At 43.7% G+C, this 23,103-nt stretch overlaps 1 protein-coding gene across 1 annotated transcript; it reads right to left on the bottom strand.

Moving 5' to 3' along the window:
- Nucleotides 1-339: 339 nt before the first annotated feature.
- Nucleotides 340-11,243, bottom strand: LOC119315258 (centromere-associated protein E-like). The gene is made up of 9 exons (XM_037589925.1): nt 10,741-11,243; nt 10,467-10,649; nt 4,306-10,389; nt 2,757-3,570; nt 1,944-2,629; nt 1,700-1,829; nt 1,539-1,620; nt 1,350-1,464; nt 340-877 (listed from the first exon to the last, which is right to left on the bottom strand). The coding sequence occupies exons 1-8, from the start codon at nt 10,846-10,848 to the stop codon at nt 1,365-1,367; spliced, it is 8,187 nt and encodes a 2,728-aa protein (XP_037445822.1). The 5' UTR covers nt 10,849-11,243; the 3' UTR covers nt 340-877; nt 1,350-1,364.
- Between the last annotated feature and the right edge of the window lie 11,860 nt (nt 11,244-23,103).

The following is a 23,103-nucleotide window of genomic DNA, read 5'->3' as shown; positions in this document are numbered from 1 at the left end:
TGAGCTTTTCTTGACATAACAGTTCTATTGAGAGAAGAAGTACATAGGACCAGCTCTGTACATGAGGTTTGTTCCATAGCCGCTCTATACATGAGGTTTGTTCCATAGCCTGAACGCACGAGACTGCTTGTAATGTCCTCTTAGCGGCTTCAGAGGCCCGAATTGTTCCGCCTCCTTCCTGTTCTGGTTGCTTTTACTTCACATTTTATCTTAGTTTGATCCAAAGAAAATCCAATGGCGTTGGCTGTTCATTCACAGCAAGGCACAGCACATCAGCTCCGACGATTATGCCAGAGGAGCCGAGTCCGGAGCTCCACATAGCAATCTCAATGGCGGCAATGAAATGAAACCAATTACTTTGTTGCAATTGCACATGCATGTATACAGTAAACATTTATAAGAATACAAGGGGTCAACTTTTAAGAGGGGGAAACGCTGTTACCATCCCAATACCCTAGCTTTCAAAACTACCAGTACATGTCAACCATTCTTCTGTAAACCTGTGTTGTATAGTGTAGATGCTACCATGTAAGATGCCCTCAATCTTTCTAAAAGCAAAGAATAGAGCAAACAAAAAATGAGACTATGTACAGGGGATCTTTGCTGCTGCTGCTGCTTTCTCCAGTTCTCTTTCATCGGTACCGTCGGTGCAGGTGTCTTGGGTTGGACCCAGCTGAGGCAGGACCAATTCCAGCGGAAGAAAGGGGAAGATTCACAACAAAAATGATACGCAGATGACCGTTTGGTTCAGGTATTCATTCAGTAACAAACTTCAAAAAGAATCGACAGCATTTGACTAGATTGCTTGTGTTGCATAGCTTGTCATAGACATGGCACTGTACAGTAAGTAGCTCACCAAGGAGATCCATCACTACAGCTGCAGAATACCAAATCATTAAATATAGTTAGATGACTGGGGAAAAACACAGGTCCCAACAGTGCCAGCACGTTTTTATGATTGTTATTATCATTTGATTTCATTCAATTTAGCTCAACTAAACCATCCACCACACATTCTCCCTGCCACGTACACCCTCCGTTCCAAAATAGATGGCTCAACTTTATACTTTAGTTAGTACAAAGTTGAGTCATCTATTTTGGAACGGAGGGAGTAATACATAAGATGAACACAACTCAATTATATTTCTGTGTCGTGGGACATCCAAGGTATTTTTCAGTGAAAGGCGATAATGAAGGAAATCTCTCGCAATGATGAACATAATACATGTTTCACTATACGCACCACGTTTAGCCAAGGTCCACACAAAGCAAGGCGGCAAGGCTATAACAGTTCAAACATGAAAGGCCAAATGCTTAAGTGAAGCTTACTAAAACGGTTGCTCACTCACCTTTAAATATAACCTTCAAATAAAACTCACAAGCAATGCATGCAATGCTATCCAGTATATCAAGACACCAAGTCTCAAGGTTGGTTGTCTCATGAGCAATCTATCACCAGATGCCCTGATAAAATCAAAGATAAAAATTAACAAGGGAACACCTTCAATCAACTCAATAAGAACTGAAATTGCACTTACCACATCCCATCAATTCTGTCTGATATAGGTCGAGTGAACTTCGGAACAATGCGCGACATCGTCAGTGACTTGAAACCATGCGCTGCAATAACAAATGGAGAATCAGCCAGGGAACAAAATTAACACCATAAAGCTAAAGTTAGCATGCAAGATTTTGTCACCTTTATCATCATCTTCATCATCTAATGGTTTGTCCTTGTGCATCTCTACATCGATAGCAACCTGGTCGTTGTTGACTTTTCGTGCCCCTCGAATCTGAGTGACAACTGCAGCTGGGCTTACTTTGTCATTCTGCATTCAAATTGAAATAGGCAAGTGACTATGAATAAACAAAACCTAAAAAGCAATGTGATATGTTATATACAGTTTGTGTTAATTGCATATAAAAACATAAAGTTCTCATACCATTTGCTCAATCTCCGACGTGCCAGGCAAGTTTATAGATCTAGGTTGGCCCATCGTCCTGTCTCGACGAAGCATCCCTATCTGAGAATCCTTTTGGCTCAAAGAAGCTTCTAGAGCCTCTGATTTACGCGACAACTCTTCCATTTTGGTCCTCTCGACCTGTAGTGAAGAATCTTTGCTTTGCACAGCAACCCTCAAATCATCTGATTCAGATATCAGTGACACTATTTTTTTGTCCAACATGTCCATATATACTGGAACCTGAGTGTAATCATGGTCATCTGCACTCTCACAATGCACACCAAACTGCATCAGCGCAGTTTCTAACCACTTAACAAAATCATTTATCTGCGATGAGTACTGCTTGTTGCTATCGTCAGTGGTTAGTAGTTCATTAGTACTCCTTGTGACTTCTTGGCGCAGAAACGAGATCTCCGAATCTCTCTCTTGCAATTGTGACTGAAGGCTTTCCACTTCTACAAGAAGACTTTCAGACAAGCTATGCAACTCGTCAAACTTGTCGACAGTGGTTGCAAGTTTAGTCAGAGCTTTTGTCCTAGAATCTTCAAGGCTCTTCAAAGAAAATTCTTTTTCTTGCAGCATCTGCTCCAAGTCATTGCTTTTGTTCTCCAAGACTTCAAGCTCCTTTTCTTCTTCGTCAAGTGCTTGCATCAAACCTTCAATCTCTGTACAATACACCGCAACATATAACAAATGCAGGAATACAATCATTTATTTCTTTGAATCAGAAAAATAGAAATCAAACAGAAGCAACCAAAGAAATTTCAGTCAAAGAAAGTTCTATCAGCTCACCTTGGTCTTTTCTGCTCAGTTCATCAGTCAACTCCTTTATTCTTCCATGCTGCTCACTTGCCACTGTCTCCAAATCTTTAAGCTCACTTGCTTGGGTCTCTAAAGCTTTCTTCTGATTAAGCAACATCTCAACATGTTCCTCCAAATTGTGTACTTGCATTCTTGCATCTTCAAGCTCAACAGAAAGCTGTTTCGCATAAGATTCAGCTTCCCTTATCTGAGATGCAAGCTCCGAACTGATTGTGCTAATTTGCACATCTTTTCCCTGAAGCTCCTGCTGCAACTCAAGAACAGTAGCCTTTAGTTCCTTTGTGTTCCCTTCATTGCTATACTGAGTAGTCTTTACGGCTGCACCTAACCGCTCGACGACCGATTTTATATGATCATATGAAAATAAATGGTTCTGCCCAACAGAATAGCTCCCAATACCAGAACCCATACCAGTCATTCCTTCAATCTCAGAAACTGAACTAGAACATGCTTCGTAAAGCAAACTCATATTTCTACGCAATGATGAACTCTCCTCTTCCTTCTCTTTGATCTCTGATTGTAGTTCAAGAATGTTCTCTCTCATTGATTCCAACTCATTATTTTGGGAAGTGAATCTGTTCTGCAAGTTGGACATAACTTCAGCTAACTCTGTTGCTTTCTGGTCAATTGAAAAACCATGCTCGTCAATATTCCTTTTGAGATCATTGCAATCCTTTACACAATCAGATACAGCATGGCATGCAATAGCAAGATGATGTAACATCTGAGTTCCATCAGTATCATTCACTGTGAATTCCAGCGGAGCATTTGGAATATGAGTATTCTGCAAAGGCCAAATTGAAATCAATTAGAAAGCAGTGAATAGAGATCTGAAAGAATACAACTCCCAAAATCTCATATGGCACATTAGCACCAACAATTTATTGTTTCAGTGTATGGAATATCATGGTCATCTGAGATTCGTTTTATATGGAAATATCCTATCCAAATTAACCCATTGATCTTTTTTATAGTGAACAAGAATAAAGGAGACGATCATAAAGAAATGTGACATGGTGGAAGCTTAGTACAAGCCTCATTTCCAACTAGTATTTAATTAGGAAATTTCACTGAGTAAAATTATGTATGAGTTGTCTAATTAGGAAGTAAATACTATGATCAACTAGTATTTACATTTCTGCGGTAAGTGCAACAAGAGAAATTAGTTTACTTGCACAACATCAGTCCAATCTTTTCTAAACTACTCCCTCTGGTCCTTTTTAGTTCGTATATAAGATTTGTTTGAAGTCAAACCACGTAAACTTTGACCAAGTTTATAGAAAAAAGTACCAACATTCAGAATGTGAAATCAACAACATTAGATGCGTCATGACTTTAGTTTTCAAATGGTATAAATTTAGCATTGTAGATGTTAATATTGTTTCATATAAATATGGTCAAACTTTACGAAGTTTGACTTCAGACAATTCTTATATGCAGAGTAAAAAGGACCGGAGGGAGTACTATGCAAAGTGCTGAAGCAACAAAACACACTGACACATTGGTAGCCTAAATTTACCTTGCTGCTTATGCTACTGGTCAACATCCCATTAGAAGTCATAGGTATGTCCACCATATTTGTGCCATCCATCCATTTACCAGAAGATTTCATGAAGCTCTCCATATAGCTGATAAGGTCCACATCTTTGATGAATGCGCTGGCAAGGCGATGTGAAAGGTTAAAGCAGACCTCTCTTAGTTGACCACTGGTAGAGTTCAACTCCTTCAAATGATCTATTTGCTTCCTTGCTGCCTGTGCCTGCATATAGGTAATATGTTCAAGGTGGCGAACAGCATCCGCTCTTGCAGACTCTATAACATTCTTCTGTTCAGAGGATTCAGAAAGTGCGGCTTCTTCCTTGACTAATTCCTCCTGCAGGTTATCGGCCCTCTCCTGAGCTTCATTTAACTCAGTTAGAAGCAGCTCTGTTGCTCGTTTCAATTTCTTCACTTCATTTTGTGATGAAGCCACTGTTGCCTGTTGGTCAAGGTAAACCTGTGCAATTTTTCCAACCTTGGTGATTGGATCTGTATCAAATTCTCGAGCGATGTCCACTGTATTCAAAGCATTTAACAATCTACTCAAGTATTCCGTTGTATCATGCAAGTTCTTCTCATTCTCAGTTAATCGGCCCATCAATAGTGTTTTCTCAGATTCAAGTGATTCTATGTGTTGTTCCCTTTCATTTTTAAGTTTTTCTATCACAGCATTCATCTCTTCTATAGTTTGCTTCAAACTATCTTTTTGTTGCACCAGGCCTTTCCCTTTTCTGACAGCGATGTTCAGTTTCTCTCTCAGTGAAGTGCACTTTTGCTCCTCCTGATTTAGCTTCTCTTGCAGATCATCCCGCTGCTTACCCGCTAATTCTAGTTCAAGCACAAGCGACTGATACTTTTGAGTCTGCTCAGCACCACCTTCTTGCAGCCGGTTTATTTGAGCATGTGCCATCTCCACTTCCAGTAATAGTGATTGTGTCTTCTCCACAGCTTCATCACGCTGTTGCTCGGCTAAGGCCAAATTACTGCGAGCATGCTCTAACTCATCACTCTGATTTAGCTTTTCTTGCAGATTATCCCGCTGCTTACTCACTAATTCCAGTTCAAGCACAAGCGACTGGTATTTTTGAGTCTGCTCAGAACCATCTTCCTGCAATTGGTTTATTTGAGCATGTAGCATCTCCACCTCCAGCATTAGTAATCGTGCCTTCTCAGCTGCTTCATCACGCTGCTGCTCAACTAAGGCCAGACTCTTGCGAGCATGCTCCAACTCATTACTCAAAGTATTCAGTACACTCGCTTTGTCATCTCTACCAGTCTCTGATGTAGAAGCGTCGTTAGACAGCTTGGTTTCATCTAAATGAATTTCCTTCTCGGCAGCATTGCTTAGAGTCGACTCTGACAAAAGAGTTTCATAATGGTCTAAAACTTTCCTCAACAGTTCACCCAAGCACAGTACAGCACCACCACCAGATGGAATTTCAGCATTACTACCATCCTGCAGCACATTTCGCACCAAATCGAGTAGTTTGTGTACCTCTATTTCCATATCATGATAGTGCTTGCTCTCCTTTGCCTTTTCAGCTAACTTCTCCTGTAGTTCAGCTAGATCTTTTCGCAAGTTATCTCTGACAAACTCATCTTGAACTGCTTTCTCAGAGAGTCCAAGGAACTCAAATCTCAGTTTATCCAGGCTCTCTGAGAAGAAGTCCTTTTCGGCCTTTATAGCAACGACCTCTGCACTGAGCTCAGAAATCCTTTTGTGTGATTCTTCTAGATCAGTAATTAGCATCTCAGAGGAATCCTCAAGGTGCTCAATCTTCGAATGTAACGTGTCTCTTTCATGCTCGACCTCCAATAATCTGTTTCCCAGCCAAGTTATCCTATCTTCTGGTTCTAACATTCTGAACTGCAGGGGAATGCTAACCTGACCAAGGACCTCTTCCCATTTCTGTACAATACTGTTCCTCTCCACTAGAGACTGTTCCAACATGTTGTTCTGCTCAGCCAGTTCATAGAATCTCCTATGCAACTCGTCATATTTGTTCTTTATTTCATCTGACCCTGGATTTGATATTGAGATTTGTTCATCACTTATGCTATCCATGGCCACACCAGACTCAGAGTGCCCATCCATAGATGATCTCTTATCACCATCAGGCAAGGTAAAAGAAGCACCAACAGCCATCTTCGACAACAGTTCTATTTTCTCAACAATGTCTCTAGAATGAAAACGCTCAGGCATATCTAGATCTTCTAAGACTTCTTCAATTCTCTGAAGAACAGAGTCTTTCAGAATAAATGAATCCCTTAAAGCAGTAGCTGAATTCCGTATGTATGAGAGTTCTGACTCCAAAGCTTCAATTCGATCTGCCTCTGTATAGGATTTGAGCTTGTCTTCCAACTCTTTCACTAATGCATCCTTTGATTCCAGTTCCTGTGAGAGCTTCTCAAGCTCACCAGACTTCTCTGCAAGAGACTGCTTAAGGCCATCACGTTGCACTATCAAGGCTTTGCCTTTGGCAACAGCAATACCGAGTTTTTCCTTAAAAGAAGAAAGTTTCTGTTCTGACTGTTCAAGTTCAGAAGACCTTTCCTGAAGCTCAGTACGTGAAGTTTCAAGAGCTTCATCAAGCTTTTTCAAGCCATCCCTGAGAACTGGAATTTCAGTCTCTAACTGAATGTTCAATTCACTGAGCTGGTCCATTTTGCTCTGCAAGTCACAAACCTGGGGTACAATTTCTTCTTTGATCAACGCAGGCAAGGGCAAGGACCACTTGTCAAATGAAATTTGGTCAAAAATATGGGCATTTTGCAAGCATATCTTTGCTAAGTGGATTTCTTCAACTGCATTTTCAACTTTCTCATTGCATGAAGCTACACCCTCCTCAATACATGGCAGTAATGTGGTAGAAATATGGTGCTCCTTGCTGAACGTTTCAGCTTCACCACTATTAGACATCAAAGGAAGAACCATTGAGGTAGGATCTGCAGAGTGGTGAACCATTTTTTCTGCTATAGAGAGGCATCTACCATGCAGTTCATCCAACGCTTCACTTTTACTTTTAGAAATTAATTTAAGCTCCTCGTTCAGCAAGCACATGTCATCCATATTCTTCATTAAAGAACTGCATCTCAAGCTGATCTCTTCAACTTCTTCACATTTGCTCAACAATCTTGACTCCAGGTTAGCATTGTTTGATTGCAAAGAATGACGGTCATGCAATAGATTCTTCAACTGCTCGATGGCTCCTCCAAGATGACTAAACAGAGCTTCAATTGGCTCCTCAGCACTATCTCCTGCACTTGCTTCATCTGAATTTCCAAGCGAGTTGAGTAGAAACTCCTGCAAGCAATCATACATGTTCTTAACCATTCTAGATGCATGTTCATTCCTATCTTGAACATCAGAATGTGCTTTCTTGATCTCCGAAAGAGAAGTACTGAGCTTAGCATTATCGCTTTGAGCAGACTCTAATTTGTCCTGAAGACTTTGGATTGATTTAGCAGAGAGATCCACAGAGTCCAAAATACTAAAGCTGAGACCTTCGCTTGCACCCAAATCATTAGGGTACATAGTACCAACCAAAAAGCTGAGCTTGTTGGTAACTTCACTGAGCAAACCTGATAGAGATGCCCTTTCCTTCTCAAGAATTGAAATCCTTTCTGTTATATCATTATGCAAAAGTTCTGCCTGATTAGTGAGCTTCCCAGCATGATCATCTGCATCTTGTTGTACGTTAGCAAGCTGAATGTGCAGTTGATCAATTGTGTTCTTGTAGTTGCTTAGCTTCTCAGAGAGCTCATCCATTCTGGCCTCAAAAACTGCTGTGCGCTGTCTTTCTGCTTCATGCTGCACTTCAGACTTACTTGAAAGCTCTATTCTGTCACACAGTCCGACAACATACTTTTCAGCCTTTGCAAGATCTGAAGTCATCGACTTGAATTTTTCAACGAGGCAGCATAACATCCCCTGAGTTAACTTTTTTAATTCATCATGTTCCCCTTCAGACATTCCAGTTTCTTCCTGGTTTCCTTTTACCTCAAAGGATTGGATGAGTTTTGACACGAGAACACGTCCACCAGACCTAGAGGACATCCGCTCCACTAATTTTTTAAGTTCATGCAATTCACCTTTAGCAACCTCTAGATGTCCCTTCAGTGACTGCAAAGCAGTACAGTTACTTGAATCTTTCTCGTCAAATGGAGGATGAGAATGCTGATTGTTACCCTCACAAACAAACTCAGGACTTGTAATTGTTCTTTCAGCATTTTCAACAGTGATTTCCGATGAGGCCAGGCTATGTTCATGTTTTTGACACACAACTGTCTCGGCTTGGTCTAGCACCACATTGCACTTAGCATCCAGCTCTTTAATTACAGATTGGTAAATATCGGAACTGTTAGTTGCACGTAGGCTTTCCTCGATTAGTTGGTCTTTCAGTTGTTCCATGTGTGTCTCCATATCTCTGACATGCAACTCAAGCTGTTTATGTTTGGCGTATGAAAGATGCAATTCATCATTTAGTTCAGACAGATCTGACGAAAGCCTCTCGTTCTCAGTATGTAGGAATACATTATCCTCCTTCAGTTTCTTGTTTGCTTCCGATTCAACAGCAAACTTTGCAGATAACTCAACATTATCTTTTTGCGACGTTTCCAATAAAGCCCTGCAATTTGTTAATTCAGTCCACGTGTGCTCCACGTTCTCCTTGAAGGAACACAGCTCAGCCTCCAAACTTTCGCACCTGCTACTACCAGCATTCATTACCTCTTTCACAGAAGCTAAGCTATGTTCAAGCTCAGATAGCTGTGACAGAAGCTTCTCGTTTTCACCAGACAGATGTTCTTGCTGCTCCTGAACCTCCTTTCTGGTTTTTTCCTCGAGAGCAAGGTTTTCTGTTAGCTCTATGTTCTCCTTTTGTAGAGCTTCCAGCAATGATTGGCATCCAGCTAATTCACTCAAGATTTGTTGTGCATTCTCCTTGGAGGACCGCAACTCGATCTCCAGCTGTTCACATTTGCTGTTGCTAGCATCAATTTCCTGTTTCTGAGAAGCCACGATTAGTTCAAGTTCTCCCTTAACAGTATCCAGGTTCGTGAGCTCATGTCTACATTGCTGAATCTCTTCATGGGCTGCTACTTTGCTCTCTTTGGATTCTTTCAGCTGTACCTGGAGTTTGAGAATTTCATCAGAAGACAGTGTAACATCTGAATTTAGGTGTGTGCCTTCATCTAGCTGCAACTGGAGCAAATCCCTCGACAGAGTCGTCACATACAGATGCCCCTGAATACATTCATCGAGGGGATATGGCATGAAGCCTTGAGATACAGCACCACCACATAAAGCTGAATCAACCTTTTCAACAGATAAATCCAATTCATGTGTAGTGACAGCTTCATCTATTGCATTTGTGTTACTTGTACCTGCATCTTCTTGAACAGCTTCTTTGCCTACTCCATTAGCTTCGTCATCAGTGTCTCCTCGTCCAGGAATTTCTTGTGAAGCTGCAAGATCCATTGCTGCTTCATGCCCAACCTCCATGCCTATTTCACCAGAAACTGTGGGTTCAACATCTTGTATATTGCCATCTGATGACCTCCCCGAAACGCCCACCTCCATTTCTTGAGTTCCGTCTTCACCCATACTAGCATTATCAGTCCCGAGGTCTAGAGAAGGAATTGGCACCTCCATGGCTTCTTTGGAATCAGAACTACTTGTCCTCTCAACAGGATCTATCTGCACCTCCTGGTGTCCCCCTACTTGGTTACTACCGTCATTGGCTATGTCACCTTGAGAAGAAACCTGGGGTATAATGCTCTCCTCTGAAATGGGCAATTTCTCGCCATCTACCTCCCCAGGCTGAGCTCCTATAAGATCACCACCAACATCTGAACTGGTAACCTGAACTGCTGAATCGTCACCATCTCCTTGCCGAGGACTTCCATGATCCGAATTCCCCTGCTCACTGATACTGATATTCTGCACACTGCGGTCATCAGCGTCCTCCAGCACAGGCACAACATCCGCATTGTCCACAACGCTTGGTTCCTCAGTAGCAGGCCCCTGGCCGTTGCATTGCTCCTCCTGCGGCATGGTTGCTTCCTGCATTGCAGATGAGCGTTACACAGAGCAATGACTCGCTCAAACCCACGCACCACAGTCAGAAACACGAGCTTCACCTCAAATGGCGTGCTATGGCTGCTGCCACTCTCCCCCGCTAGGAACTTCAACCCAACAGGGGACTTCGGCTCCGGCGGGGCCTCCTCCCCATTGGCACCTGCTTTCGACGCCCCCTCGTCAGCGTCCGCTTCTGCCTTCTTCCCGGGACCCTTTTTCTCCTTCTTCTTCCTGAACTGCTGCAGCTGCGCGCGGACCACGCCAAACACTCGATCATCAGAAAATGGGGGGAAATTCCTCAAAATCGCAAAAGGAAAAAAAGGCGGGACCCGGTACCTTCTTGCGCCCGGCAGCGAGGAGATCGGTGCGGCTATTGTCCCCGCCCCCGCCCCCGCGGCCTCCCCCTCCGCCGCCACGGCCGCGGCCGCGGCCCTTCTGATCCATGCGGAGATCTCCCGTGGAGCTGTCACGCGAGGCGGGGAGGCATCAACTCAACCAAACCCTAGACCCAGCGCGGCCGACCCGAATCGAGCCGCCTCGCGCCCGCGCTCCACGCCGGAACACCCAGGCCCCGGCCCTCGGACGGCGGGCTCGGCGACCTCCGCGTCAGCAAGCGCCGTCGAGCGGGCCGCGGGGCGCTCGAGAGGGGCAGGGAGATCTGGGGAGGGGCTGGAGGGAACCCCGGGGATTCCTCCAGGTCCGGTAATGGCGAGGGAATCGTGGAGTTTGGATTCGGGGATTCGGGGGGAGGAAGGAGGAGGAAGGGAATGAATTCACGCGAAATCGTTTTGGGAGATTTCGTCGTGCTTCTTACGTTAAACGTGGTTTGGGCCCCGCGGGTAGGTGTGCTGGCGGTGGGGAGGTGTCGGTTTTGTTGGAGAGGGGGTGTACGAGAAAGAAAGAAGACGACCTTTTTCCCTTTCTTTTCCATTTTTTCAGTTTCTTTGACAATTTTTATTGTTGTTTTCTGAAAGTCATTCTTCACCCTTATCCCTGATGCTTGTGTGATTGGAGATGTCCGATCAGCCTGCTTCACGGTTTCCCTAGGTTTAGGTTGTGTGTTAAACCGTTTGGTGTTCGCTTGACCCGGCATATGAGAGAGTTTGTGCTCGTTAATCAATCGGCTTTCATCAGCAGTCGCAATGTACACGGCTATTTTTGTTTTGATATGCTAGGTGGTCATAAAGTTGCATCGAAGAAAGGAGAAAGGTGTGCTTCTGAAACTCAATATCTTACAAGTGTTCGATTTCCTGAGCTTTTCTGTTTGAAGTTCTTCGTGCCAAGGGGTTCTCGGCAAGGTGGAGATGTTGGGTCGTTGCTCTATTATCTTCTGCCAACTCCCGTGTGGTGGTCAATGGCAATGCACATGTTAAATTCGCTCATGTTTTGCGGTCTGTGCCTCTTTCCTTAACTTCTTTTCGTTCTATCAATGGATGTTTTGACGTATTTAATAATCAAAGTCGGAGATTTCTGGGTTCTCTGTCACATATCAGGTTGCTCTCCTCTCCAGCGACTATCTATTTTCGTTGATGATGTAGTTCTGTTTATCAAACTGGCTGCTCAGGATCTTTGCTTCGTCAAGGAGGCTCTTTGCATCTTTGGACGGCAGATAAATTTCTTCAAATCCATGGCTATTCTAACCCGAGGCGAGGAACATGATAGTGCTCGGGTTGTTGCGGCTTTTCCTTGGAGATTGGAGTTTTTCCCTTACAATTACTTGTTGAAAATATGTCCTAGATGCAATAATATTGTATTATTATATTTTTGTTTTATAATTAATATATTTTATGCTATAACTGCTATGATCTTGGAATATGCAATTCAATGGAAAGCTCATATGCACGTGTGGAATGATAAACGGTAAAGAATATGTTCCTGATCTTGCCTCTAAGACTGGCTCAAGTGTTGTTGGTGATCATCTTTTCCAGGATCTTAGGATATTGTTAAGTATAACGATAGTCCAAAACAATATTGAGAGTGTGACGTTAGAAGAACGATCATATTGAATCGACCCAAACTTGTTTGTTATACATTGAGATAATATTGTTCGAAATCGATTGATATAACACGGAGTGTTAACATGTGTTTTAGTTCCTGTCACATCCCTAGCTTTGTTATGCACTAGGATAGCTCCCCTTGATGCATCATATTTAAATTCCAGTGAAAGTTGAATTGAGGAAATTCCCGAAGCCTCAGAGGATGGTGGACCAGCCCCGCAGCCCCCACACAGCCACCAGACAAGATGGCGCAACAGAGAGGTGGAGCGGAGGTCGCTAGGACCGGGCTCGGCGCATAGCACAGACGGGCAGGAGAGATGATAAGCAGAGTTAGTTCTGGGCGATTAATCAGGGAGAGATTAATTAAGAAAAGAATTATGGGATGTGGGCCAGAAAAATATGGTGGTTTATTCTCGCGCATGATCAGGGAGCATTTGTCGGTCGTGAGATCAAAAAACGAGTCGACGACTTACGGTTGGTCTGGTGAATGCTTCACATCAGACTTTTGTAAGGAAGTGTTTGGATGTTTTGATGTAACTAATAATAAAATTCAGAGACTTAAGGGTTCTCAATCACAGGTCAGGTTGCTCTCCTCTCTAGCGATTGTCAATTTCCACTGACGACATAGTTCTGCTTATCAAACTGGTTGCTCAGGATCTTTGCTTCATTAGGGAGGCTATTTGCATATTTGGCCGGGCTTGAGGATTGCATATAAATTTCTTCAAATCCATGGCTATTATGGTCCGGGGCGAGGAACATGGTAGTGCTCAGGTTTTGCGGTTGTTCCATGGAGACTAGAGTTTTTCCCTTGCAGGTACTTGAAGTTGATGTTGTCAATTAAGTAATTAACACGACTGGACTGACAGCCTATCGTAGACAAGGTTCTTGAGTGGATTGCTGGTTGGCAGAGGGGGCAGATCGCTAGGCCGGGCCGATTGATTCTCATCAATTTCGTGATCACTGTGAGACATACGCATCATCTGCTTATAACTGACGCCCCTAAGTGGGCTTTGAAGAGTTAGCAAGGGTCAGTGTGCCTTATTTTGGGTTGTTACTAAGGAAATTCTTGGGGGCAAATGTTTGGGTTCATGGCAGCGTGTGTGCAGTGAAGGAAATATGCCCTAGAGGCAATAATAAAGTTGTTATTTTTATTTCCTTATATCATGATAAATGTTTATTATTCATGCTAGAATTGTATTAACCAGAAACTTAGTACATGTGTGAATACATAGACAAACAGAGTGTCCCTAGTATGCCTCTACTAGACTAGCTCGTTAATCAAAGATGGTTAAGTTTCCTGACCATAGACATGTGTTGTCATTTGATGAACGGGATCACATCATTAGAGAATGATGGACAAGACCCATCTGTTAGATAAGCATAATGATCGTTTAGTTTTATTGCTATTGCTTTCTTCATGACTTATACATGTTCCTCTGACTATGAGATTATGTAACTCCCGAATACCGGAGGAATACCTTGTGTGCTATCAAACGTCACAACGTAACTGGGTGATTATAAAGATGCTCTACAGGTGTCTCCGATAGTTTTTGTTGAGTTGTCATAGATCGAGATTAGGATTTGTCACTCCGTGTATCGGAGAGGTATCTCTGGGCCCTCTCGGTAATGCACATCACTATAAGCCTTGCAAGCAATGTGACTAATGAGTTAGTTACGGGATGATGCATTACGGAACGAGTAAAGAGACTTGCCGGTAACGAGATTGAACTAGCTATAATGATACCGACGATCGAATCTCGGGCAAGTAACATACCGATGACAAAGGGAATGACATATGTCGTTATGCGATTTGACCGATATAGATCTTCGTAGAATATGTAGGAACCAATATGAGAATCTAGGTTCCGCTATTGGTTATTGACTGGAGTTGTGTCTAGGTCATGTGTACATAGTTCTCGAACCCGTAGGGTCCGCACGCTTAACGTTCAATGACGATTCGTATTATGAGTTATATGTGATTTGATGACCGAAGTTTGTTCGGAGTCCCGGATGAGATCACGGACACGACGAGGAGTCTCGAAATGGTCGATACATAAAGAATGATATATTGGACGGTGTTATTTGGACACCAGATGAGTTCTGAGAGGTACCGGGTAACTATCGGAGTGCTGGAGGGTTATCGGAACTCCCCGTGGGAACCAATGGGCCTTCATGGGCCTTAGTGGAGAGAGAAGAGGGCCGCAAGGGGCTGCCCCCCCCCTTTGGCAGTCCGAATTGGACTAGGGGGAGGGGGCAGCGCCCCCCTTTCCTTCCCCTCCCCTCTCCCTTCCTTCTTCCCCCTTCCACCAAGTGGAATCCTACTAGGACTTGGAGTCCTACTAGGACTCCTCTCTCTGGCGCGCCCTACAGGGGCCGGCCGGCCTCCCCTCCTCCTATATATATGGAGGCAGGGGGCACCCTAGAACACACAAGATCAATTGTCTTAGCCGCGTGCGGTGCCCCCCTCCATAGTTCAACACCTCGGTCATATCGTTGTAGTGCTTAGGCGAAGCCCTGCGCCGGTAACATCATCATCACCGTCGCCACGCCGTCGTGCTGACGGAACTCTCCCTCGTCCTCAACTGGATCAAGAGCTCGAGGGACGTCATCATGCTGAACGTGTGCTGAACACGGAGGTGCCGTACGTTCGGTACTTGGATCGGTTGGATCGTGAAGACGTTCGACTACATCAACCGCGTTACTAAACACTTCCGCTTTCGGTCTATGAGGGTACATGGACACACTCTCCCGTCTCGTTGCTATGCATCTCCTAGATAGATCTTGCATGATCGTAGGAATTTTTTTGAAATACTGTGTTCCCCAACAGTGGCATCCGAGCCTGGTCTATGCGTAGATGTTATATGCATGAGTTGAACACAATGAGTTGTGGGCGATAATAGTCATACTGCTTACCACCAACGTCTTACTTTGATTTGGCGGTATTGTTGGATGAAGCGGCCTGGACCGACATTACATGACCGTGTTCATGAGATTGGTTCTACCGACGTGCTTCACACACGGTGGCTGGCGGGTTGCTGTTTCTCCAACTTTAGTTTAACCGAGTTTGACTACGGTCGGTCCTTGTTGAAGGTTAAAATAGCACACTTGACGAAAAATCATTGTGGTTTTGATGCGTACGTAAGAACGGTTCTTGCTAGAAGCCCGTAGCAGCCACGTAAAACTTGCAACAACAAAGTAGAGGACGTCTAACTTGTTTTTGCAAAGCATGTTGCAATGTGGTATGGTCAAAACATGATGAGATATAAATTGTTGTATGAGATGATCATGTTTTGTAAAAGTTATCGGTAACTGGCAGGAGCCTTATGGTCGTCGCTTTATTCTATGAAATGCAATCGCCACGTAATTGCTTTACTTTATCACTAAGTGGTAGCAATATTCGTGGAAGCAATAGTTGGCGAGACGACAATGATGCTATGATGGAGATCAAAGTGTCGAGCCAGTGACGATGGAGATCATGACGGTGCTTTGGATATGGAGATCAAAGGCACAAGTGAAGGAAATATGCCATAGAGGCAATAATAAAGTTATTATTTATTTCCTTATATCATGATAAATGTTTATTATTCATGCTAGAATTGTATTAACCGGAAACTTAGTACATGTGTGAATACATAGACAAACAGAGTGTCACTAGTTTGCCTCTACTTGACTAGCTCGTTGAATCAATGATGGTTATGTTTCCTAACCATAAACATGAGTTGTCATTTGATTAACGGGATCACATCATTAGAGAATGATGTGATTGACTAGACCCATCCGTTAGCTTAGCACGATGATCGTTTAGTTTGTTGCTATTGCTTTCTCTATAACTCATACATGTTCCTATGACTATGAGATCATGCAACTCCCGAATACCGGAGGAACACTGTGTGCTACCAAATGTCACAACGTAACTGGGTGATTATAAAGGTGCTCTACAGGTGTCTTCAATGGTGTTTGTTGAGTTGACATAGATCGAGATTAGGATTTGTCACTCTGAGTATCAGAGAAGTATCTCTGGGCCCTCTCGGTAATGCACATCACTATAAGACTTGCAAGCATTGTGACTAATGAGTTAGTTGTGGGATGATGCATTACAGAACGAGTAAAGAGACTTGCCGGTAATGAGATTGAACTAGGTATTGAGATACCGATGATCGAATCTCGGGCAAGTAACATACCGATGACAAAGGGAACAACGTATATCGTTATGCGGTTTGACCAATAAAGATCTTCGTAGAATATGTGGGAGCCAATATGAACATCCAGGTTCCACTATTGGTTATTGACCGGAAGTGAGTCTCGGTCATGTCTACATAGTTCTCGAACCTGTAGGGTCCGCACGCTTAACGTTCGGTGACGATTGGTATTATGAGTTTATGCGTTTTGATGAACCGAAGATTGTTCAGAGTCCCGGATGTGATCACGGGCACGACGAGGAGTCTCAAAATGGTCGAGACATAAAAATTGATATATTGGAAGCCTATGTTTGGACATCGGAATGGTTCTGAGTGGTTCGGGCATTTTTCCGGAGTACCGGGAGGTTACCGGAACCCCCGGGAGAAGTTATGGGCCTTATGGGCCATAAAAAGGAAGCACACCAGCCCACAAGGGGCTGGTGCGCCCCCCTTGGGCAGGAGGCCGAATTGGAATAGGTTTGGGGGGGCCTTTCCTTCTCTCCTACTTGTAAGTGCATCTAGTGCCACCCCTAGTTGGTTTTGGAGTATTGACGACAAACCTAGTTGAGGGACTAATGTGTTTGTGAGAATTGCAGGATAACACAGGTAGAAGTCCCTCATTGATTCGGTTTTCCTACCAGAGATGACCCCTAAAAATGTATGAAGACATTGAAGTCAAAGGTGGTATATGAAGATACTCACATTGAAGACTGTGACAAGAGAAGACACCACATGAAGCCTATGGAGCTCGAAGACTTAGATCTTTCGTAGTTCTCTTTCTTCTGTGTTGAGTCATAGGAACCACTGTACTATTAAGTGGGGTCCAAGAGAACCAGTCAAAATGACTGAAGTGATGCTTAAACAAAACCTATGTCTTCGAGTGAAGACTTTGAGAGCGAATCTTGTCTAGAGTCGGGCAAGTCAGCTTTGCTTGAAGCCCAAGTAAAGTTGTCGTGTGAGTTTGAAATCTGACCGTTGGAACACGTGTCAGTTCCTTAGTGACCCAGGGTCATTTCGGACAAATCAGGTCGGGTTGCAAGGTGGCTATAAATAGCCCACCCCCTACAACCATAAATGGTTGGCTGCTCAGATTCAGAGTACGGCTTTTGTCATTTGAGAGCAACCCACCTTGAAGCCTTTGAGAGAGAATTCCTTGCGAGGATAAAGCCCTAACCACCCAGAGCCAAAGAGAATTAGGCATCACTTAAGTCTTCTTGTCTGTGTGATCTGAAGACTTATTACACTTGAGGACTGTGCATCCTCCAGCCGGTTAGGCGTCGCGTTCTGAGCATCCAAGAGACATTGTGGATTGTCGGTGAACGAAGTCTGTGAAGGTTTGGGAGTCTACCTTGAAGACTTATCAGAGTGATTGGGCGAGGTCTGTGTGACCTTAGCTCAAGGGGAATACGGTGAGGACTGGGTGTCCTGAGCTGCATGTTCAGGACTGGGTGTCCGGGACTGTGTGTCCTAATGTTTAAATACCTAGCCGCCCTAACCAGACGTACAGTTGTCACAGCAACTGGAACTGGTCCAACAAATCATTGTCTTCAGCGAGTCACTGGTTTCATCTTCCCTTCCCTTTACTTACTGTTACTCCTTGTGAAGTCATTGTATGTTCGCACTATCTTTTGTCTTCACTGAGTGACTGCGTGTTCTGTGTGGCTTCACAATATCTTCCTACCTGATCCTTACTACATTGCTGCTATTAGTCATTGTGCTTTCACTCTATTGAATACTTGACTATGGCTTGCCTAGTGTAGTCTACCTTCCGCTGCAGAGTAATAGGTTTATTTCTATCGTTTGTCTTCATAACTTCCACGTTTTGAAGACTTTCATAAAAATCGCCTATTCACCCCCCCTCTAGTCGATATAACGCACTTTCAATTGGTATCAGAGCAAGGTGCTCCCTTGTTCTGTGTGATTCGGTTTAACCACCTGGAGTTTTAGCTATGTCGACTGTAGGGATAATTAAAGTCTCCGCTGCGTGCCCCGTCTTCGATGGAACTGAATATCCCTATTGGAAGAATAAGATGCGCATGCATCTTGAAGCCATTGACGTCGACCTATGGTATGTTGTCAAGAACGGCGTTCCCAAGGCTGGAGAAGGTGTCACTGCTGCTGATGTCAAGAAGTTCATTCAACTGGACTCTACTGCCAAAAATATCATCTGTGGTTATCTGACCGAAGGACAGTATGGCCGTGTGAGTGCTTTGGAAACATCTAAGCTGGTCTGGGACTGGCTCTTCAAGGTCAATGAAGGCGTCTCAACCCAGAGAGATCAGAGAATCAGTGTCCTTCGCAACCTCTTCAACCGCTTCAAGTGAAATGACAATGAGAATGTCCAGCTCACATTTGACCGACTCACTGACATCACAAATGAGCTTCAAGCCCTCGGCGCTACTGAAATCACCAAACATGAAGTTGTCAAGACACTACTGAGATCACTTGATATTTCATTTGACACCCTAGCCCTGATGATTCAAGAACGTCCTGATTTCAAGACACTCGATCCGTCTGACATACTTGAGAGGCTCAACACACATGAGTTTCAGCTTTCTGAGAAAAGAGATATCTACGGTCCAAACTATGGGCGAACTCGTGCCTTGAAGGCAAAAGTTGTCTCCTCATCTGAAGAAGAATCTGACAGCAGTTCGGATGATCCTGAAGACATTGGAAGGGAACTTGCTATGCTTGTGAAGAAGTTCCAAAAATTCACCAAGAAGAAAGGTTTCAGAAAGTCTTCCCGGTCAAGCTCAAGGAATGATGAAGCTTCTGCTCACGACTACAAGAAGAAAACATGTCACAAGTGCAAGAAACCTGGCCACTTCATCTCTGAGTGTCCACAGTGGGACAATGAGAACAAAAAGAAGAAGAAGAGCAAGGAATATGACTATGACGACAAGAAGAAGAAGAAATACTCAAAGTCTTCTTCCAAGTCTTCCTCAAAGTCTTCATCACACAAGAAGAGCTCATCTGGCAAGGCACGTGCGTTTGTTGGCAAGGAAATGGATTCAGAGGAGGAGTCCGCTTCTGAGGAGGCGGAGGTGGAGTCTGAGGAGGAGTCCGATTCAGGCGTCGCAAGTCTGGCTACAGCATACGTTGCCAAGTCCATCTTTAACACTGAAGACAATGACTTCATCACCGACACCGATGCAAATGACAAGGACTACTCCGCTTCTACCTACTGCTTCATGGCACGCGGTGCCAAGGTAAACACATGCACTACTCACTATCAAACATCTAGTGACGATGACTCTGATTGTGGTTCAAAACCCAGCTACAAAACACTTGCTAAAATTGCAACTGAACAACAGAAAGCTATGGAACATATTCAAAAACTGTTAGATAGAAGCGATGATCTGTTAGGTGCTGAAATGACTCGATCTGAATCCTTAATTGAAGACATAAAAAATCTTCATGTTAAGTATGAGGAACTTGAAAGTCGTCATGAAACTCTCTCAACAACTCATGAAAAGCTTTCCTATGATTATCTTCAAAGGAAGCAAGATCTTGAGAAATTGAGAGCGGCTCATGAAGATCTTCAAAAGGAAAACACGTCACTTCGCGCCGAACAGATCAGCTCCGCTCAGGAAGGATTTGAACCACCATGTCTTAAATGCATTGAGCGTGGTAATGCTACTACTGTTGCTGAATGTTCTACTGCTGCTACTGTTGCAATATCTTCAACTGTTGATGTGGGAACTAACCCCTCTGCTGAGGATTCCACTGCTATTGCTGATGAGAATGCTAGGTTGAAGACATTGCTTGAAACAGGGATGTACAAAAGTCTTAAAGGGCATCAGACACTATGTGATGTCCTCAAAAATCAGATTTTGAACCGAAACCCGAGGAAAGAGGGTGTTGGGTTCGTAAGGAAAATGAATGTTGATGGCTCTTACTGGAAACCTGAGCAGTACCCCAAAACCACATGGGTTGCTGCAAAGGAATTTTCAGCAGATCCATCCACTCTATCTCGGTTCACTTGTGCTAACCCCATTGTGAAACCATACTCAGGCATATGAATATGAGAGCGGTTCATCAAACCGCCATGTTCATAAGACCAAGAACTATACTGCTTATTCTTATGAGTACTATTGTCCGCCTGCAAGACTGTTTGCTAGGGCTCCAAAGCCAAAGTTCTCAGATGTTGCACTTAGACTTATTGCTTCTAAGCCACCCTTGAAGATGTGGGTGGCTAAGAAAGCTTAACTCTCTTTTGCAGGGAAAGGTTCTCAGATGTTGCACTTAGACTTATTCCTGAATCGCTTGCTACTCTCCCTATTAGTCCTAATCTGGATCTAAGCTTTCATAACCCACTAGTTCGTCAAATGTTTTTGCTTCACAATGCTCTTCGTGAAGCCTATCCCCCTAACTACACTGTAGGGTACGACAACAACGTCTTCAGAATGGATTATTGATAGTGGGTGTACAAATCACATGACTGGCAAAAGAAGCCTTCTTATGGACTCAACCTTACGTCCAACCGACAAGAGCCACATCACATTTGCTGACACTGGTAAAAGTAAGGTATTGGGTCTAGGTAGAGTTGCAATCTCAAGGGATCAACACATGGATAAAGTCATGCTTGTTGAATCCATTGGCTTCAACTTAATGTCTGTCTCAATGCTTTGCGATTTAAACATGATCGTAATATTTGGAAAATATCGTTGCCTTGTTCTAATGGAATCTGACAAGTCTCTAGTATTTGAAGGGTATCGAAAAGATGATTTGTACGTGGTAGATTTCTCAGCAGGACCACAGCTTGCCGTATGTCTTCTAGCAAAAGCTTCAGAATGCTTGCTCTGGCATCGGAGGCTTGGGCATGCTGGCATGAGGAACCTCCACACCCTGGCAAAGAAGAAGCATGTCATAGGCATTGAGGGCGTCAAGTTCAAGAAAGATCACTTATGCGGTGCCTGTGAGGCAGGAAAGATGACGAGGGCCAAACATCCCTCGAAGACAATCATGACCACTACTCGACCCTTCGAACTGCTTCACATGGATCTTTTCGGTCCCACTCATTACTCAACTCTTACTACTAATGCTTGTCTCTATGGCTTTGTCATTGTTGATGATTATTCTAGATATACTTGGGTGCACATAATCCTTTACAAGACTGAAGTGCAGGATGTCTTCAAACGCTTCGCCAATCGAGCAATGAACAACTATGGCGCCAAGATAAAGCATATCAGAAGTGACAATGGCACCGAATTCAAGAACACTAGCCTTGATACATATCTTGATACCTTGGGCATCACACATGAATTCTCAGCCCCGTACACGCCACAGCAGAATGGGGTCGTCGAACGCAAGAACAAAACACTCATTGAGATGGCCAGAACAATGCTAGATGAATACAAGACTCTAAGAAAATTCTGGCCTAAAGCCATTGATACTGCATGCCATACAATCAATCATGTTTATCTTCACAAGCTTCTGAACAAGACATCTTATGAGCTCCTTACTAGCAAGAAGCCAAATGTCAGTTACTTCAGAGTATTTGGCGCCAGGTGCTGGATCAAGGACCCACATCACACCTCAAAGTTTGCACCAAAAGCACATGAGGGTTTTATGCTTGGATATGGAAAGGATTCGCACTCCTACAGAGTCTTCAATCTCTTTCATTACAAAGTGGTTGAAACAGTGGATGTGCGGTTCGATGAGACCAACGGTTCACAAAGAAAGCAACTGCCAAATGTGCTAGATGAAGTTCCATCCAGTGAATCAATCAAGCTAATGGGAACTGGAGAAATTATACCTTCTGAAGCTCATCCTGAAGAACTTATCATCTCAGCACCTGATCAACATGAAGACAATGCTCAGCCTGAAGACATTCCTTCTAACAACGACAATGATCAGCAAGAGCAAAATCTTCGCCCTGTACATCCTCGCGTTGCCAATGAAGTGCAGATTGAAAGAATAATTGATAGCATCAATGCACCCGGTCCACTCACTCGTTCAAGGGAAACTCAGCTAGCAAATTTCTATGGGCACTTCGCATTCGTCTCAATAACAGAACCCAAGAAAGCTGAAGAAGCCTTCATGGAACCTGAATGGATTCAAGCTATGCAAGACGAGCTTCAACAGTTTGAGCTGAATAATGTATGGGAACTGGTCAAGCGTCCCGATCCTCGGAAGCACAACATAATAGGCACCAAATGGATATACCGCAACAAGCAAGATGAGCATGGTCAAGTTGTCAGAAACAAAGCTTGTCTCGTTGCTCAAGGATATACTCAAGTGGAAGGCATTGACTTCGATGAAACATTTTCTCCTGTGGCTAGACTTGAAGCCATACGCATACTGCTGGCCTATGAAAATCATCACAACATACTTCTTTATCAAATGGATGTGAAGAGCGCCTTCCTCAATGGCAAGATTTAAGAAGAAGTGTATGTTGCACAACCTCTTGGCTTTGAAGATCCAAAACATCCTGACATGGTATACAAGCTCAACAAGGCACTGTATGGCCTCAAACAAGCCCCTCGGGCCTGGTATGACACACTCAAATACTTCCTGAAGAG

Source organism: Triticum dicoccoides, chromosome 6A (genome assembly GCF_002162155.2).
Source record: "Triticum dicoccoides isolate Atlit2015 ecotype Zavitan chromosome 6A, WEW_v2.0, whole genome shotgun sequence".
NCBI lineage: Eukaryota > Viridiplantae > Streptophyta > Magnoliopsida > Poales > Poaceae > Triticum > Triticum dicoccoides.
The sequence above is the reverse complement of the archived record's forward strand: the minus strand, read 5'-3'. Positions and strand labels throughout refer to the sequence as shown.

Excerpts from the sequence above, each read along its gene's own strand:
- LOC119315258 (XM_037589925.1), bottom strand. The coding sequence starts at position 10,848 with ATGGATCAGAAGGGCCGCGGCCGCGGCCGTGGCGGCGGAGGGGGAGGC. Across the intron at positions 2,630-2,756 it reads ACTGAGCAGAAAAGACCAAG|AGATTGAAGGTTTGATGCAA; the intron begins GTGAGCTGATAG and ends TGTATTGTACAG. Across the intron at positions 1,830-1,943 it reads CGTCGGAGATTGAGCAAATG|AATGACAAAGTAAGCCCAGC; the intron begins GTATGAGAACTT and ends ATTTGAATGCAG.